Source organism: Anabrus simplex, chromosome 2 (assembly GCF_040414725.1).
Source record: "Anabrus simplex isolate iqAnaSimp1 chromosome 2, ASM4041472v1, whole genome shotgun sequence".
NCBI lineage: Eukaryota > Metazoa > Arthropoda > Insecta > Orthoptera > Tettigoniidae > Anabrus > Anabrus simplex.
Window position 1 is genome coordinate 328,225,965 of NC_090266.1, and position 14,061 is coordinate 328,240,025.

General features: G+C 37.0%; 1 protein-coding gene across 4 annotated transcripts in view; it reads left to right on the forward strand.

Annotated features, from left to right (window-relative positions):
• Positions 1–14,061, forward strand: part of LOC136864111 (YTH domain-containing protein 1) — a 541,394-nt gene that overhangs the window by 13,261 nt on the left and 514,072 nt on the right. For all 4 annotated transcript variants that reach the window (XR_010859272.2, XR_010859271.2, XM_067140687.2 and 1 more), the window contains exon 2: positions 2,930–3,013. Coding sequence is in view for 2 of the 4 variants with exons in the window: in XM_067140687.2 (XP_066996788.2) it covers positions 2,930–3,013 (84 nt within the window). In the remaining 2 variants the exon portion in view is untranslated. The remainder of the gene's footprint in view (positions 1–2,929; positions 3,014–14,061) is intronic.

A 14,061-nucleotide genomic window follows, 5' to 3' on the forward strand; every position in this document is an offset into this window, starting at 1 on the left:
ATTAATTAAATTCACCTCTACTGTGTTCGGCTCCTTGGTTGAAATGTCAGCATAGTCTCCTTCGGTTCAGAGGGCCTCGGGTTCGATTCCCGGGTGGATCGGAGATTTAGACCTTACATGGTTATTTCCCCTGGCTCGGGGACTGTGCATTTGTACTGTCCAAAGCATTCCTGAAAGTCACACACAATACTATCGTCCACTACAAAAGCACTCAGTTTCTTGTACACGGCAGATGCCGCCCAGTCTCGTTGCATGGTCTGTCTTACAAAGGCTGGACCAGGATAGGAATAGTCACATGGAATTATTACCTCTACTGCGTCACTTAAATGTCCAGGGTGCATGTCTATTGGAGGGATCGGGAAGCGCTACAAGGCCCTATGAATTTGAATAGTCGCCTGTGCATATTTTCATCTGGCCTATATACTTGCGCAGTTTACACAATATTTGTGATTATTTATAGCTGTCATTGTTTCTACGTGTCCAGTGAAAGGCGATCGCATCTTAGTCAACATGTCCAGGGGATTAAACATCAGGAAAATCTGCATTGAAAATCAAATCCTAAACAAGGATTATTAACAACGGAATTGCTAAATAAGGGAAGCAAAGGGGGCCGATGACCTTCAGTGTTAGGCCCCTTAAAACAAGCATCATCATCATCAGGGAAGCAAAGGCAAATTCCATGTGGACTTATGTAGAGCTCTTGCACCGGCAAATATTCCTTTAACTCACTTAAAAATCCTTCCTTCAAAAGTTTTTTACAGAAATATTGTCATGGGAACATTCCAACCAAATCATCTTTAAGGAAAAACTACCTGGACACTCTTTATGAAGACACAGTCAGGTGGATGAGGGAAGATATAGGAGACCCCTTACATCTGGATCTCTGTCAATGAGACTACTGACACTGTAGGTCTTTGTATTTCCCACTTGATAGTTGGAAAATTAGATCCCGACACACCGTGTTCGTCATATTTGATCTTCAGCAGACAGTTAACTAAAACCAATCAGGAGACAGTTGCTCAGTTTGTAAATAAAGGTCTCCAGGTGCTTTTCCCCAATAACATGGACAAAAATATGGTGCTTCTTATATTTACTGATGCAGCCGCTTACATGATTGCTGATGTTAAGTTGCTGAAAGTATTTTACCCAGCTTCGATTCGCGTCTCTTGTCTTGCTCGTGCTATGAATCGCGTGGCTAAGCAGATGTGTGTCGAATTTCGAGTCAACAAGATGATCTCCTATACTAAGAACATTTTTGTAAAGGCTCCCTCACGAATTCAGTTGTTCTGCAATGAATTACCTGATCTTCCACTGCCACCAGAACCCATCCTGATGCGCTGGGGGACTTAGCTTCAAGCCATTGTGTACTACAGCGAACATTTTGATGCAATCAGAAGTTTTGCTCTCGTCTTAAATGAAGATGCCATGTGCATTACTTCGGCTAGAAATGTTCTAAAGGATGTAACCATTTCTCAAGAAATTGCCTACATCAAGTCCCATTATACTTTTTTGGTCCCTGTTATTTCTGCACTTCAGTCTTCTGGAAAACCTGTTTACGAACAATTGGATTTGTTAGAAGAGGTGAGAGAAAAAATTAGCTTAGCTCCAGGCCCAGCTGGGGATAGAATTCTGGACAAGCTTAATAAATTACTACGGAAGAACCCAGGACTGTCAACGCTTCGTGCTGTGGCTGATGTTTTGATTGGCAGAACTAACGTTGAATGTGACATCTCCCCACGACTTGTACCAAAATTCAAATATAGCCCTGTAACCTCTGTTGACGTTGAGCGTATTTTCTCACCCTACTAAACACAAGCGGTTTAGTTGTACAACAGAAAATCTAGAAATAGTGCTAGTGATTTATTGTGCATCAAATTATGGGCAGTAACGTGCTTGTAATTCAATGTTTTAATTATTTAGAGATAGAAACTAAAAAATGTGGTGAACCATCGTGTATGTGAAATATTGTATTAACATGTTATTGCCTTATTACTTGTATGCATTTAGAGTTATCAGTTTAGACAAATAAAAATGTTACTTTAATTTATAAGTGCTTATTAAAATACGTAAAATTGAAGCTGCCTAAAACATATTTTTAGAACCTATTTTTTACATATTTGAGAGCCTATTTTAAGCACCAGAAATACAAATTTTAGTGCCTAAAATCCGAGGTCTAGTCATGAGATGTTAACAGTAATGGAATTTTATACGAATGTAGTACATTCCTATGTGCTCTTATCTAAACATTATTTAGGTCTCGTTGCCTATAACAGTCGCAGATTTAATTTAAAAATGGGGGTTACTTTGAAGATTATTGCACATATCTTGTACTTGTAATAAATAATAATGTTGTTGGTTTTAGGTCCCACTAACTACTTTTACGCTTTTCAGAATCTTGTCATTTTAACAACACATTTCATAGTATGACCAATCACAAGGATGTATTAATTAGCCAGTAGCATACATTCTTATTGTGACCCATTACAATCACTTATGAATATAAATTAGCGAATAACTTGCAAGCTTATTATGGCCAGTCACAGTAAATGAATAGGCAACTCATAGAAATTCTTGTTTCTTCATTCATAAGCAAATAATTGACCACAAGTGAAGTATTGCTGCTGGGGCTGTACCTTAATGAAGACGACGGTCGCTTCTTTTCCCAATCCTAGCCTTTTCTTATCCTATCGCCGTCATACAGCCTATCTGGGTTGGTACGATGGGAAGCAAAATTGTAACAAAGAAAGAAATTTGCTATGTGTATGCTGAGTAGTCTGACTAAAATGCTTTGGTAGTCATCAAATATCTATTGTCTACGTTCGTACAGAATCCTGTCTAACTCATTCATGGAGAGCATCAAATTGTATTCATTGTGCAGTAGTTATTATTCCCTGTGCTCATATTTTAATATCTGTATTCCTTGTTACAGATGAAGTGAATATCCTTGCTGAAATTCTGGACAATTCTCCAGATGTCTTTGAATACTTGGCTAAGGAGGATGATGAACATATGGGTGAGTTGAGAAACAAATACTGTTCTCCAGTGGAATGAATATGTGAAGAAATGGCAAATCTGTAATGGTTGCAGTTCAAATTGTGTGCTACTTGCTGTCTCCAAAATGCAATGCCCATAATCAGTAACATTTTACAATCATAACCGAAGTGGTTTAATGTACTAAATCCTTGAGACATTTTGCTTTTAGTCTCTACATGCTGTTTTATTTTTATATTCTAAATATATTACTGTTTACACAATTAAAAATAGGAAAGAATTTCCACCAATCAATACTTGTTTATTGCTTATATTAAGCTACAGGACCGGTTTCGACCCCATATACAAGGTCATCTTCAGCTGAACCATGAATACATATTTATATGATGAAGCTTTGATTAAATTGCATTGTCAAAGGAGTGTCATATGATGATGTGCATTTAGTCACATACAAATGGGGCATGTCTTAACGTAAATTGGCATATATGTCAGTATGTAAAATATTGCAACTGTATGTCTAAAATATTATGTTGAAGTCCTAAAATTAGTGTATAAAACATATCTTCACTTAAACTAACTTATATATATATATGTACAGGATAAAATACAATATATAAAAAAATTTCGTGCACATGAACATTCGTATCTTGCTTGTTGGTCAATTCATCAACTCTCGTATTTAAGTCCCATTTACAGTTGTACACTCAGCTGCTGTTCTTGGAGTTTAAAAGATATGGTTGTAAAATTGCATGAGTAAAAGATTTAGTCTTCATCTATATATATAAAGTAGCTTGTCCTGACTGACTGACTGACTGACTGACTGACTGATTCATCATCGCCGAGCCAAAACTACTGGACATAAAGAAATGAAATTTTGGAGATATATTCATATTAAGATGTAGGTGCTCGCTAAGAGAGGATCTTTGGATATTCCGTTGCTAAGGGGGTGAAAAGGGGGGGTGAAATTTTAAAATGAGTGTGTCTATATCTCAAAACTTTAAAAGTTTACAGATGTGAAAATTGGTATTTAGAATCTTCTTTAAAAATAACGAAACACGTATTTTTTTGTTTTGAGACAATCCCAATAGGAGGGGCACAAAAGGGTGAAAAATGGGTTGAATGCCTTTAATCGGGATACCGGAACATATATCTCAGAAACTGAAGATATTACAGACATGAAAATTGGTACTTTTGATCTCTTTTAAAAATAAAGAAACACGTATTTTTTTGTTTGGGGGAAATCCAATTAATGGGAGGGTGAAAAGGGGGTGAATTTTTAAAATGGGTGCATCTATATCTCAAAACTCTTAAAGTGTACAGATGTAAAAATTGGTACTTAGAATCTTCATTAAAAGCAAAGAAACACGTATTTTTTTGTTTTCGGAAAATCCCAATAGGAGGGGTAAAAAGGGGTGAAAACGTGGTTGAATGACTTTCATGAGCATACTTATATCTCAGAAACTGAAGATATTACAGACCTGAAAATTGGTGTTTAGGATCTCCTTTAAAAATAAAGAAATACATATTTTTTGTTTTTGGAAAATCCAATTAATGGGGGGTGTGAAAAGGGGGTGAATTTTTAAAATGAGTCTATCTATATCTCAAAACTTTTAAAGTTTAAAGATGTAAAAATTGGCATTTAGAATCTCCTTTAAAAATAAAGAAACACGTATTTTTTTGTTTTCGGAAAATCCCAATTAGAAGGGTGGAAAAGGGTGAAAAAGCGGTTGAATGCCTTTAATGAGGCTACTTATATTTCAGAACCTGAAGATATTACAGACCTGAAAATTGGTATTTGGGATTTACTTTAAAAATAAAGAAACAGGTATTTTTTTGATTTTGGAAAATCCAAATAATGGAGGGTGAAAAGGGGGGTGAATTTTTAAAATGAGTGTGTCTACATCTTAAAACTTTAAAAGTTTACAGATGTAAAAAAATGGTATTTAGAATCTTCTTTAAAAATACAAGAACACGTATTTTTTGCTTTCTTTAAATCCCAATAGGAGGGGTGTAAATGGGTGAATAATGGGATGAATGCCTTTAATGAGGATACATATATCTCAGAAACTGAAAATATTACGGAACTGAAAATTTGTATATGGGAGCTCCTTTAAAAATAAGGAAACACGTATTTTTTTGTTTTTGGAAAATCCAATTAATGGGGGTTAAACAGGAGTGACAAACTGGGGTGAATTTTTTGAAAGACTATATCTACAGAATATCTGAGAAACGTAAAATGTTATAGACGTAAAAAGTGGGTATTTGGAATCTCCTGTAAATGTAAAGAAAGATAGGTGATTTGTTTTCGGAAACTCCACGTAAGGGGAAATAAAAAGGGGTGAAATTTTAAAAAGCGAATTTCTACAGTATATCTCAAAAACTTAACATGTTACAGAAGTGAAAAATGGTATTTTTATCTCTATTAAAAATAATGAAACGTGTATTTTTAGCTTTCGGAAATACCACTTGGGTGGAAGGGGGGGGTAAAAGTGACTGAAAATGGTGTTGAATTCTTTTAATTAGGCTACTGGTATCTCAAAAATGAAGATATTACAGACGTGAAATCTGCTTTGGAATCTGCTTTAAAAGTAAAGAAACACGTATTCTCGGAAAATCCAATGAAGGGGGGAGGGGGGGTGAAAGAATTGAAAAATTAATTGAATTAATTGTATGTGAATACATACATCTAATAGAAACTAAAGTTGTTACGGACGTGAAAATTGGTATTTGAATCTCCTTAAACAAAGAAAAACGCGTTTGGGGGGCGGGAGTGAAAAGGAGTTGAATTCCTTTCATGAAGACACATAAATCAAAAACTGAAGAAGTTAGAGTCGTGATAATTACTATTTAGAAGATCCTTTACTATTAAGGAAACAAGTATATTTTGCCGGAAAATTCACTTACGGGGTGGGGGGGAGGGGAGTGTGAAAGTAAGTGAAAATAAAGTGAATTATTTTTATGGGGATACTTATATCTCAAAACTGAATGTAACAGATGTGAACATTGGTGTTTGGAATATCTTTTAAACATAAAGAAACACGTCTTCTATTTTTTGGGGCGGGGGTGTAAATAAACCTTACGGCGGTGGGGTGTAAAAGGAGGTGAGATCAATTGATTTTACTGTTCATAATGTACTTAAGGAGCCTCCGTTGCTCAGGCGGCAGCGCGCCGGCCTCTCGCAGCTGGGTTCCGTGGTTCAAATCCCGGTCACTCCATGTGACATTCGTGCTGGACAAAACGGAGGCGGGACAGGTTTTTCTCCGGATACTTCGATTTTCTCTCTCATCATTCATTCCAGCAACACTGTCCAATATTTCATTTCATTTGTCATTCAACGATCATTGCCCCAGAGGTGTGCTTCGGCAGCCGGCACAATTCCTATTGTCGCTGCTAGATGGGGCTTTATTCATTCCATTCCTGACCCTGTCGAATGACTGGAAACAGGCTATATAGTTTCGATGTACTTATTCTGATCATAAACCGATCATTTTTAATCTTTCCTGGGCTGGTTTTCAACAGCCATCTTTTCCTTCGGAGAACGTTCTTAGATTACAGTAGATCCTCCTGGCATGTAAATAAAAATTTAAACACATTTGAAATAAACGATAGGAATGAGATGGACCGTCAAATTGTTCACCTCTATAATAAGGTCAACAATGCACGGAAGTATGTCATTGGTATCGCCAGAAATCCCGCACACTTGCCTACGCGCGACGATGGTGCTGGTCACATTGTAACAATGACACTGGCAGCAGATGTAATTTACCGCCAAGTAGCGATCTTGCAGCTTGCTGTGGGGTTCAGAACATCTTTTAATAATAATAATAATAATAATAATAATGTTCTGGACCGTTGTCAAATGTGCGGACCCCCCTGGAAAATGGTCCTGGACGGGTAATGACTAAGAATGCAGTTCGGCCGCGGGTTCAGTACCGCCAAGGCACCTAAGACGACACCACGGCGGATCTCCTGAAGGATTTGATCCATATTAAAAACGCTTATAGGAAAAGATGGCAAAGATTTAGGGACCCAACTGACGGGGCGGAATATCTGGACCTAGCCCGGGAAGTACGAAATCGATTGCTGGAAAGAAAGATTGAAAAATGTGAGGAAACATACCGTAATCTATTAGAAAACGAGTCAGATCGCGAATTTTGGCGGTGTAAAAGGGTGAATAATGGGTTGAATGCCTTTAATGAGGCTACTTATATTTCAGAACCTGAAGATATTACAGACCTGAAAATTGGTATTTGGCATCCACTTTAAAAGTAAAGAAACACACGTATTTTTTCGTTTTTGGAAAATTCAAATATTGGGGGGTGAAAAAGGGGTGTGAATTTTTTTAAATGAGTGTATCTACATCTTAAAACTTTAAAATTTACAGATGTAAAAATTGGTAGTTAGAATCTCCTCTAAAAATAAAGGAACACGTAAATTTTTGTTTCCTGTAAATCCCAATAGGAGGGGTGTAAAAGGGTAAAAAATGGGTTGAATGCCTTTAATGAGGATACTTATATTTCAGAACCTGAAGATATTACAGAACTGAAAATTTGTAGATGGGACCTCCTTTAAAAATAAAGAAACATGTATTTTTTAGTTTTTGGAAAATCCAATTAATGGCGGTTAAACAGGAGCGACAAATTGGGGTGAATTTTTTGGAAGGCTATATCTACAGAATATCTTGGAAACGTAAAATGTTACAGACGTAAAAAGTGGGTGTTTGGAATCTCCTGTAAATGTAAAGAAACATAGGTGATTTGTTTTTGGAAACTCCACTTAAGGGGAACCCAAAAGGGGTGAAATTTTAAAATGAGAATTTTTACAGTATATCTAAAAAAACTTAACATGTTACAGAAGTGAAAAATGGTATTTTTTATCTCTATTAAACATAACGAATCGTGTATTTTTAGTTTTCGGAAATACCACTTGGGTGGTGGGGGGTGGGTAAAAGTGACTGAAAATGATGTTGAATTCTTTTAATTAGGCTACTGATATCTCAAAAATGAAGATGTTACAGACGTGAAATTTGATATTTGCAATCTGCATTAAAAGTAAAGAAAGACGTATTCTCGGTAAATCCAATGAAGGGGGAGGGGTGAAGGAATTGAAAATTTAATTGACTTAATTGTATGAGAATGCATACATCTAATAAAAACTAAAGTTGTTACAGACGTGAAAATTCGTATTTAGATCTCCTTTAAAAACAAAGAAAAACGCGTTTTGGTGGGGAAACCATCTTGGAGGGTAGGAGTGTAAAGGAGTTGAATTCCTTTCATGGGGACACATAAATCAAAAGAAGTTAGAGTCGTGATAATTGGTATTTAGAAGATCTTTTACTATTAAAGAAACAAGTATTTTTTGCGGGAAAATTCACTTAGTAGTGTGAAATGAAGTGAAAAAAGTAAATTATTTTTATGGGGATACTTATATCTCCAAACTGAAGGCAATAGACGTGAACATTGGTGTTTGGAATCTCCTTTAAACCTAACGAATCAAGCCTTCTTTTAATTTTTTTTGGAGGGGGGGCGGGGATGGCGGTAAATAAATTTAACGGCGGTGGGGTGTAGAAGGAGGTGAGACCAATTGATTTTACTGTTCTTAATGTAATTATAAGTATCCTCCGTTGCTCAGGCGGCAGCGCGCCGGCCTCTCACAGCTGGGTTCCGTGGTTCAAATCCCCGTCACTCCATGTGACATTCGTGCTGGAAAAAACGGAGGCGGGACAGGTTTTTCTCCCGATACTCCGGTTTTCCCTGTCATCAGCCATTCCAGCAACACATAATAGTAATAACAGTAATAATAATAATGTTCCGGACCGTCGTCAAATGTGCGGACCGCGCTGGAAACGGCTCCTGGATGGGTAATGACTAAGAATGCAGTCCGGCCGCGGGTTCAGTGCCGCCAAAGCACCCAAGATTACACCAAGCCGGATCTCCTGAAGGATTTTATACATATTAAAATGATTATAGGAAAAGATGGCAAAGATTTACGGACCCAACTGACCGGGAGGAATACCTTAGCCTAGCCCGGGAAGTACGAAATCGATTGCTGGAAAGGAAGGTTGAAAAATGGGAGGAAACGTGCCGGAATCTAATAGAAAACGAGTCAGATCGGGAATTTTGGTGGATTCTCGCAGAAAACGAGTCAGATCGCGAATTTCGGCGGATTATATATCTAAAACAATAAGCATTCAATTATAAATTTCAGTATAATACCGTAGCGAAGCACGGGTATCTTGCTAGTATGGGATAAAACACTTTCCAATTACAAAAAAAAGAAAAAGTTGCCAGATGTATGGATAAAATTCGGCTAAAATATGTTCAGCTCTGCTATGTATGTAGTAATGTATTAAGAAGAACACGAAGTAGTACACTACAAGCTCGCACGTCAAATGCAACTCGGCTACACCAACAATAATAAACATAACACCATTGCACAGCTACAAATGGGAAAGGAGCCATTACTTTGAACCCAATTTTACGGACTCCACAGGACAACAAGATTTGATTCTAACATAAGGCAACATACATAGCAGAGCTGAACATATTTTAGCCGAATTTTATCCATACATCTGGCAACTTTTTTTTTTTTTTTTAATTGGAAAGTGTTTTATCCCACATGAAGACTAAATCTTTTACTCATGCAATTTTACAACCATATCTTTTAAACTCCAAGAACAGCAGCTGAGTGTACAACTGTAAATGGGACTTAAATACGAGAGTTGATGAATTGACCAACAAGCAAGATACGAATGTTCATGTGCACGAAATGTTTTTTATATATTGTATTTTATCCTGTACGTATATATATGTTAAAGTGAAGATATGTTTTATACACTAATTTTAGGACCTCAACATAATATTTTAGACATACAGTTGCAATATTGTACATACTGACATATATGCCACTTCACGTTAAGACATGCCCCATTTGTATGTGACTAAATGCACATCATCATATGACATTCCTTTGACAATGCAATTTAATCAAAGCTTCATCTTATAAATATGTATTCATGGTTCAGCTGAAGATGACCTTGTATATGGGGTCGAAACCGGTCCTGTAGCTTAATATAAGCAATAAACGAGTATTGATTGGTGGAAATTCTTTCCTATTTTTAATTGTGTAATTCGTCAATACGGAAATGAAGATTATAGATTACGATATTACTGTTTATCGCAGTTCTCTGGGAGAATTGGCAGTACAGTACATACGAGATGATGAAGCCATTGGTGTCAATGCAAACGTTAATCTTACACATAATGCATCGGACATGTTATGCCATGGTTCTTTATATCTTAAAGCAGTTCATAATTGGTATTGAGAATCTGGTCGTGGTGGAATATAACCCCACAGCCCTGATTTAAGAGTTTTGTGCTGTTCCACTTTTACCAGTATATTGCCAAAGTGGTCGCACTTGAGTAAATCTGTTGTCTGAGTAACTGACTGTGTTTTCAGCAATAAATTACCATCGCACATTTTTCTTTTTTTTAAAAAAATTTTTCCAGCCCTCCTTGCATGTTTATATCTAGGGCTGGGATGTTTAAGACCTAAAAATAGCCCAAATAATCAAGCAAATGTGACCTCAAAAGTAACGAAATATGACTAAATATGACCTGAAAATGATTAATCAATATATGGGCATTTTAAAATAAATTATAAATCGGAACGGTAATTCCTCTGATACATATTTGTTAACTAAATTCTTTATTCTTACTTTAATATTAGTTTTCTGAATATACATGTGCAGCAATTATTCAGTCTGTTATCCTTGATTCACTTATCAAACTTTTGTGAACTAAGTTTGCTAAGATTATCAGATCACACAACATTGTAAAAGTCCATGTTTGCACCCTGCATTGGTGGTTTGAAATAGGGCCGATGACCTTCGATGTTAGGCCCCTTAAAACAACAAGCATCATCATCAACTGGTTTGAAATACGAGAAAACTAGAAATCAATCTATTTAAAAAATATATTTTGGAACGTTTAAGCTCAGATTTCATTAACATTATTCAAATGCATTAAAGTTTAAACTGAGCACCAAGAAATGAATTAAATGGATGTCTTTCAGTACATTATGGTAGGGCGTCAGAGCCTATAATACAAACTCGCGTACCTTTTTCATTCTTCTCTGCGGATGGAATTGAAATGTATGACGAGATTCATCTTCAAAGCATCAGGTGCGAAAGACCTCCGATTATCACTTAACACATTCATGTAAGAGGAGGAGCTAATTTCTACATCACAAGACGTTATTGCTGCATATTTAATTAATTAATGTTAAATCACTGCTGTCGAGTATGCACTCGTCTTGAAGTGTACTGGTACCTTTTCCTCAAAGAACATCATTTATCTTGCACACACACGGTGAAACCAGTCATTTCGATTAAGCACATTTTGAAGTTTCCGTTTTACACTGTCACCAACTATTCCACGTGATTGTTGTACTGAAAGTTCAACACTTCTCACAATGTCAATACTTGCATGAATTTCGAAGCCAGCAGATTCTAAACGAGTAATTGCACTCGATATAATTCCTAAGTTTGACTTAATATATGCCAAACTATCTGACAAACTGTTGGAAAACAATTCCTGGGCAATCTTGATAGAAGAGGCATTATCTTTGTTGAAGCCGTTAACAATGTTTTTGATAGTGGAGTAGTTTACGCAATGATACGCAGCAGCATCGAGCCACGTCCCCCACCCAGTAAGAACTGGCTGTGGGGGGGAATGGCATCGAAGGAGCTACCTCCTTGAAAGTCGCAACCCGCAGTGGTGCTTTCAAAAAAATTTTTTTAGACGTTAGATATTAATTTATCGACTTCAGGAAAATGTCCACGAATTTCTTCTGCCACCCTATGCAGAGCAAGGCAAGTGACGTGAATCATTCTTGGATAAAACAGCTTGAGGCCTTCAGCAGCTTTCACCCTGTACGGAGCAGCATCGGTAACAAAGAGAAGGTTTTCCCACTTAATTTTGTCCTTCCACAAAATTTTTAGTGCATTATCAAAAAGAATTGCAATCGTTGAATGATTTGCTCTCTCTAAAACTTCCGAGGTTTGTAGAAAAATATCCCCTGGGCGATCAGCACGGAGTGTTCCAATAATTACATTCTATATATATCTCCCTGCAGTGTCCGTCGTCTCATCAATAGATATCCAAATCTTATGTCTGCTACACTGTGTCGTATTCGATTTAGAGTATCTTCATAGCAACCCGATAAATAGGTTTTTCGCAGTTTTGATTCTGTAGGAACAGATTTTTAAATGTATTTCTCCAGAAAATTCTTGAAATGGGTATTGTTCACCTTGTTTAGAGGAATGTTTGCAGACGCCATCATCTCACAAAGTTCCTTTGAAAAATCCGAACATCTGTCTATCGCTGAAGATGTAACAGCCTTATCGAATATCAATTGCTGCCTCTTCTTATCGACATGTTGTCGTTTGACATTGTTGCTGTGTTTCGCCGTGTTACAATGTTGTTGCACATTAAAACGTTTTTCAGCCACGACTTTCACTTCACACAACTTGCAAAATAGAACTAAACCGTCTGTACAGAAATATTCTTCTCCGAATTCCTTAACAAATCTTTGTAACTTAACACTAGAAGAAGACTTTTCCTTAGGCATACTGGAATGTGTGCTGGGATACGATTTACTGTAAACTGATGCTTGTGTAAGTGAAAGGATATTGAGGTTCTAATTTCTGAACAAAGACAAGTGAGCGATTACCAGAAGTAATTAGCTCACTACTGGGACGGGATTTACCGGATTATTTCTGTCTCTACCTGGGAGACCGGGTTGCCGAGTACAGCGGGTTGGTTATTCGAGTATTCGACTTGTCAACAGCGTGATACCGAGAAACAGTTTTGTAAACACTAGTTCGCATTTGATAAGTTAAAGATGATTTCGCACACCTACAGCTGTCGTCAAACCGCCGAAATATGGTGTTTCTACTAAAATATCTCAAAATATGACCTTATGGCAAAAAAAAAGCCAAAGTATGCATTTATATCACAAATTAAAATCACTTGTGACGATAATCACCTGATTTGCATCAAAATCCAATCAGACAAGAAAATAGAGACAAATAAAAAAATATGACTTTTCCTAAACATCCGAGCCCTACTTATATCCTATATGCATCCTACACGGAATGGATTTCACCAGCTTAAAGTCACTCCATGGATTCTTGTAGTAACCAGGAACCAGGAACTTGAGGAAGAAAGTATTCATCCTTTTAGTTACCTCCCATACCAGGCAGCAGTTACCTGTGGATGTATTCTCACCCTCCGACCCACATCGGGTTTAGTTAACAAATCTCTAGTGTGTGAAAAAGGAGATGTCAATTTTTTTTACAAAAACGGGATTGTGTGAGATTCTGCATAACTTTGTTCTGTTTGTCGGTATAAGGGTTTAAATGATTAGTTGCGTGTCCGTCCAGGAAGATATGACTTATCCCCTTATGCAATCTGTGGAAATGAATACTGTGATTGAAAAACGACTTACCATAAGTCCATTTGTCCCGTTACACTCTCCTATCTCAAGAGTATTTTGTGATTGAATATAGACGCATCTCAACTTTGTTTTCATAGTAGCTGGTTCATTTCTATCCCCTTAATCCATTTGAGGGAAGAGGGAAATGTCATAAAAATATCATGGGGTGCGCGGATTGAATTGCATTATTCGCGTTTAAAGGATATGGTTCAGGTAGCCATTTTCCATACATGTACGAGGTTGGTCGAGCTGGATATCGGTTTCACAGTAACCAATACGTAAGAAGTAGCGCTACTGGCTAGGTAGGAACGCTACAATCAACGAATGAATGTTATGGTTTCACATCTCTAGCTTTAGTACTGCAGTTCGTTTATTCACGTCTCATGACGTGTTCGTTGTTTATCTTTCATTCGTGAAGCAACGTGCGTATTAGTGTGCCAGTTAACTCTTTCGTCAATATGGTTCAGAAGAAGCGAAAGCAGTTGTCTTTAAAAGAAAAATGTGAAATACTTCAGGATGTGGAGAAAGGAGGAATAGCGAAGAAGTATGGCATCAGCCCTTCAACACTACTTT